At 43.6% G+C, this 6,000-nt stretch overlaps 1 protein-coding gene across 3 annotated transcripts in view; it reads left to right on the forward strand.

Moving 5' to 3' along the window:
• Positions 1 to 5,054, forward strand: part of peli1b (pellino E3 ubiquitin protein ligase 1b) — a 69,354-nt gene extending 64,300 nt beyond the window's left edge. For all 3 annotated transcript variants that reach the window (XM_036592917.1, XM_036592919.1, XM_036592918.1), the window contains exon 7: positions 575 to 5,054. In XM_036592917.1, the coding sequence (XP_036448810.1) occupies positions 575 to 1,165 (591 nt within the window). In that variant the 3' untranslated portion in view covers positions 1,166 to 5,054. The remainder of the gene's footprint in view (positions 1 to 574) is intronic.
• The last annotated feature ends 946 nt before the right edge of the window (positions 5,055 to 6,000 follow it).

Below are 6,000 nucleotides of genomic sequence, written 5' to 3' on the forward strand. Positions count from 1 at the left end.
AAACCGTTTAGACGGCCAGAATAAAGTTGGTCAGCATAACGTTAGTTTAGATTTTTCTCAGAGTTTTTAGCAAACCTCAAGGAATGCAAATTGATTGCACAGAAAAAGAGTATTGCTTAGAGATGGTTTCCAAGCAGTGATTCGTCAAGCTTTGTGTCGGTCATTATTTTGCAGCCAGTGAATTACAGTAAATGATTTTAGATTATTTTAATTTAGAACATGCATCCGAAATTGATCTTGCCAGCTGTCAGGCCAGTCCCGCCACACAGACTGAAGGTTTGACACTTGTTCTAGAACTTATTATTCAATAATTTCATTTAAAACACAACTTTTAATAATTATTGAGTTAAAAGGACATAAAGCTTGTCTTTATCTCATATGTGTGTTGTGGCAAAGTACTTAAATTCAAGTAAAATGAAACAGAGAAGGTCCTTTTACTGCTTTAATCCCTTTATTTTCGTAAAGAAATGAAGAACATCATCGGCAGAAGATGCACCCACTTGAATACATGAAGTACTTATTCGTGTATGTATATACATCTTACGTTATTCTATCTTTCTCTCCCTCCCTGCAGGTGGAGAGCGAGACACAGGAGCTGGTGGATGGATCACTGATCGACCTTTGCGGAGCCACGCTCCTGTGGCGCACAGCTGAGGGCCTTCAGCGCACGCCCACGCTCAAGCACCTGGAAGCTCTGCGGCAGGAGCTGAACGCGGCGCGACCTCAGTGTCCTGTTGGCTTTAACACGCTGGCCTTCCCCAGCATGCGCCGCAAGGACACGGTGGACGAGAAGCAGCCCTGGGCCTACCTGCACTGCGGCCACGTGCACGGCTACCACAGCTGGGGCACGCGGGACTCCAGCGAGCGGGACGGGGGGCGAGAGCGGGACGTGCGTGAGCGTGAGTGCCCTATGTGCCGGGCCAGGGGGCCGTACGTGCCCCTGTGGCTGGGCTGTGAGGCAGGGTTCTATCTGGACGCGGCTCCGCCCACCCACGCCTTCAGCCCCTGTGGCCATGTGTGCTCAGAGAAAACGGTGGCCTTCTGGAGCCAGATCCCACTGCCCCACGGCACGCATACTTTCCACGCAGCCTGCCCATTCTGCGCCCAGCAGCTGAGCGGAGAGCAGGGATACGTCAGACTCATCTTCCAGGGACCCGTGGACTAGCCATGCTGATTTTTGACCCTTTAGGCCTGAACCCACTGAACCCAAGCAAACTGAAGGGCCCCCCCCCACCCTCTCCATGCTCCTGTCTCTCTACTTAACCCCTTCTCTCTCTGTCGTTCTCTCTTTTTTTCTCTCTTTCTAGCTGTGTTCACATTAAGAGGTTGAAATGGCACAAATCTGATTTTTTTTTTTTTCTGCTTAAATGTGAACAGTGCAAACACATTTTGGTGCAAGCAGTATGTTCACACTGTAATACAACAGGATGTAGTGTACTGTTACAGCAGTCTGCCATGCGTAGAGGAAGGAATGCACGTCTGGGGACAACTCGTTAAACTCTTGGTGCTGAATTGTGGCGAAATCCACTATTAACAAGCGTAGCGAGCGTATACGTAGTTCTCTCTAAGAGCGCTTTCACACCCGCATTGTTTGGTTTAGATCTTTGTACTTTGTGATTTGGTCCAAACCACAAATAGCAGATGTGAAAGGTGCCTTGGACCACGTCTGGACCAATGGACTTGGTCCGACCAAAAGAGCCGGTCTTGGTCTGGATCAAACTCAGCCATGGTTCGTTTGCAGCATGAAAGCACTTTTTTGATGGTTTGGACTTTGGGAGCAGTTACAGAAAGTTATTGGACTTTGGGAGCAATTACAGGCAGACTATAGTCATCTGTTAAACAATAGAAGAAGAAGAAAAAAAAAAAGAGCTGCGGTACCAAACGAGGAGAGGACAAGACAAATTGCCTTAATTGTAATTTGGTCCGACAAAAAAAGTAAATACTCAGCTTGGAAAAGAAGGATAAAATGCTGAAACGTGTACCTTATTTTCTGAGAGAATGAGACAGAAAGGATATTCATTTTTCTCTATTCAAACGGCTCGACTCGCTAAACACGCTGACAGTTCTCTACAAACCAATCAGTGTTAAGTACAGTGAAATGCAGCCCTTGTAGCCATGCTAACTCATCCCCTGTTTCAGTACCCATTTTAACAAGCCCTCGTTTGCTTGGGCTTGTCATTTATCCTTGGGGGGAATCCTGAGCACCATCTTGAGGGCTGTTCCTTTACTTTATTAGCTCAAGTGAAGGGTGTTAGATGAGCCCTCGGAGAGGCAAGTGATTAAGTGAACACCATTTTTGTCTTACAGTAGAATTTGCACAGAAATTGTTGCAACCTGTCACATTTTGCTTTTGAAACCCAGAAATAATGGCGAATGACACTGTTTGTAAGCAGTAAACTACTTTAAAATGCTTACCATTTCAAGACATTTTGCATTGCAAAGTTTGCATCGTTTGCCAATTAGCTCACTGAAACAAGTGCGTTCCATTAAACAATCTGCTTCTCACTGTTACCGTTGACCCTTTCTGCCAAGTGGCCAACTATATAGCATAGATGTGATGCACTTCCAAGTGGTGAGTTGAAATGGGTGAGGGCAGGTTCGTCTGACGTTGATGAGTGCACCATCCTCTCCTACTTTGAGCTACACCTTCACTGGATTGGTTTAGTAATTTCACACGTTTGTTCCCATCCTAATACGTCTGTTGTCCCCAGATGTTGTCGTTACCAGATTACGTTTGGGCCCACGAGACTGCTGTGCTCACGCAACTGTTAAGGAGAACGAGAAGAATCACTATTATTAATTTGTTTACTTCACACTGCGCATGTCGATGTGATCACCACCAGTGCTGGCAGGTCCTCTCAGTTGTGTTTACTTTAGTGATGGATATGAGTCACTTGCAAACATGAATATGAACCATCAAAAGGCAGAAAAATCAGATCCAACCAGACGTCTGAATTGAGTGATAAAGCTTGCAATGTGAACGTAGCTTTACTTTCTATATCTGTCTGTATCTCTCTCACCCCACCTCTCCTGGACTATTGAACTGTTTTTTTATTTCCTCTGCTTTATAAGTGACCTTTTTTAGTGATTTTTTTCTTAATGCAGAAGAAAAACAGAGAAATCTATATTTTCAATTGAAACTAAATGTACCTAAATGAGGCAAAAAAAAAGACAAAACAAGATGGGGCTATACAATATGAACCGAAAAATCTGGGCAGCCACAGGAAACCTGTGAATCTCTGGTGTTTGGGATTGGACTTGGAGGACTTACAGTGGGGGTACAGTGATGTATACAGTGTTTCTTTGCTAATATGCTAATAGAATACCATTCTACTTGACTTTAGTGATGCAATACCCATACTTTATATAAGAGTGTCTGTAATGAGCTTACCATAACTATTTACACTCAACAACAGATCCATCACCGTCATGGCTGCATTAAACAAACAAAAGGTTGCATTTAGATTTTAGAGATGTTTTCCATGTAAATCAAATATGCCTAACTTAAAAATACTTAACATTTTTATTTATGCATAGTATCAATGTTAATCAAATGTAAAGTTATAGCTGTGTGTTTTTTGGAGTTACCTGTCTTTGTTTCTTTATTTTCTCATCGTCCCACATCTAGCCTAGGAAACTCAGAGCTGATTTCAGCCTGGCTGTGTGTGCTCAGTGTGTGTGTAGCCCACACACTCGTGCAAGTGTGTGAAGACTTCCGCTACAAAGCAATAGTCTGAGGGCTTCAAACGAAAGCAGTAACCTGCAGGAACTGAAAGTATTGAATTGTAGTTTGAGGGTGTTAAATGGAAGTGCTGTCTTGGTTGAAATAAACCATTGTTTGATTGTATAAAAAAGGTAGCGTCACTCCGAGGGTTCAATTCCATAGTGTAAGTGGTGGGGGGGGAGTCACATTTTACACTTTTTGAGCTGCTTACATTATTGTTCACCCTGGTTGGCTGTCCTTTTGGGTGGAGTGCTCCAGGCAGACCTTCAAGCCAAATAAATTGTTCTAAGCCAAGTCATCCATCTAACATTCAGTCATAGATCTTGCACAAAGTCACCCTGACTCTTAAGCTGGCAGTATACTTGGACGGAAAGACATTTCGAAGCGAAACAACTTCTATAGGCCTGTCCCAATAGGTGCCCTACACTTTGTGGCCCTCCTACAAGTCCACACGTGTGGACCTAAAGGGCAAAAAGACTTCCAACGGTGCTTGGTTTAAAGTGTGGCTTTGGGACAGAGTCTTAGAATGTACCATACCCAGCAAGATTATAAATCATTTCTTTTTTTAAATGAGCCAATTTGCTTTATATACAGTGGTTCAGCTCTAATTATGAGCCTAATACAGGTTAGTGACAAGCTATATTACAAAACAAATGCATTTTTGACATCTGTATATGTTCTCCACTGTGTTGGTCTCACAAGTGTGAACGAGCCAATGCGCTGGCCATTTATCTTCACCTGTATCTCAAGGAATTTTGAGTGTGCATTGATGCAGTCCTCGCTAAAGGCCACACTAACAGCACATAGAGGGCACTTGTGAGTACCTTTTTGAATGCCAGGTAGAGAAATGGGACACCAGCCTTGCAGACAAGTGCAATAGAGCAGTGGTTCTCAAACTGGTCCTCAGGGAAATCTGCTCTATCCCTGTGTGTTGTGAGTCAGGTTGGAGCAAAATCTGGATCGTCTGGGGGTCCTCCTTGAAAACCACTGCAATAAAGGACCACAGGACCACCAGTGTGGCACTACAGGGCTTTTTTGACCACAACGCAGTCAGGGGGAGGTCTCAGAACAAGTGATGCAGTGGCGCAACATACCAACTCAAAGCACAGAGACGTTTGTTTTGAGCCTTCCCCCTGACTGCGATTGGTCCAAATGCCGTGTGGTAGCCTGCATTGCTGCAAGTGGAATTGTTTCATTTCTGTTTTTTTTTGTTTGTTTGTTTACATGTATTTATTTTTAATGTATTTGTTTTTCTTTTACTGCTGTCATTGCTTTTTCTTAACTTGTTTTCTGTTTGATGTCAATGAATTCGGCTCTACTCGCAGACCCTGAAAACACTGAAGCCAGCGTAGCCTAGAAAGACGCACGCACATTCTTTTTAGGTATATTTACAGAAGCATGCTGGTGGTAGTTTGATTTCATGTAGCTCTTTTGTCATTTGAAGTATACTGCCATCTTCAGAGTGACCAGTGATCGAAGTATGTCACTCTCTAAAAGGGCAAGTGCCAGAGTTTGCTGCCTATAAATACAGCTATCTAACTAAGCCAGACAAGGTTAACCAAATGCTAAATGCAGTAAATGCAATAAAACACAGCCGGTTAACAATAATCAGGATTGGCAACAGCGAAAATCGTAGAAGCCTTCGAAAAACATCAGAGGAAAAAAGGTGGTCCACCTCGCACTTTTCAGCTTTCAGGAAAAATGCAATGTGATCTACCACCCCCACCCACCCCATCTCCAAGATGCTGAGGGCATTGAACCAAAACAGTATCCTTGGGAATATCAGCCCTCATAATTCCAGAAAGCTCTAGAAGCATAAATGTATAAATGCCTCTACAGTGACGCAAGCCTCTCTTCCTTTAAGCACAGGCCAAAACCACATGCCCTGTTGGTCCTTTGAGAAGGTCTGTTTTATCTGTTTGTCTGCATGAATGTACTTGAGTGCCTGTCCTGTTGGAATGAAATAACAGTACCCTCCTGACCAAATGAGTCCTCTGGGATATGAACATCTTCCTTCTGGGATGAACGGAGTCATTGGCCTCCTCATTAAATGACCTAAGCGCACATCTCTAGAGGATCTTTCACCTCACTATGTAAACAACACACCTCATATGATTCCTCCTTGTTTATTTGATTGATGGCTTCAACCCGTAGAGGATTAGAACCCATTCCCTGCAGTGAAGGCATTTTACCTTCAGACTTGTCTTTAGATGATGCCCCAGTTGACTCACCCCTTCCCAAGACGAGACGAGTATTATAAAGTTCTAAAATATGCT

This window comes from Colossoma macropomum, unplaced genomic scaffold, assembly GCF_904425465.1.
Source record: "Colossoma macropomum unplaced genomic scaffold, Colossoma_macropomum, whole genome shotgun sequence".
Classification (NCBI taxonomy): Eukaryota; Metazoa; Chordata; class Actinopteri; order Characiformes; family Serrasalmidae; genus Colossoma; species Colossoma macropomum.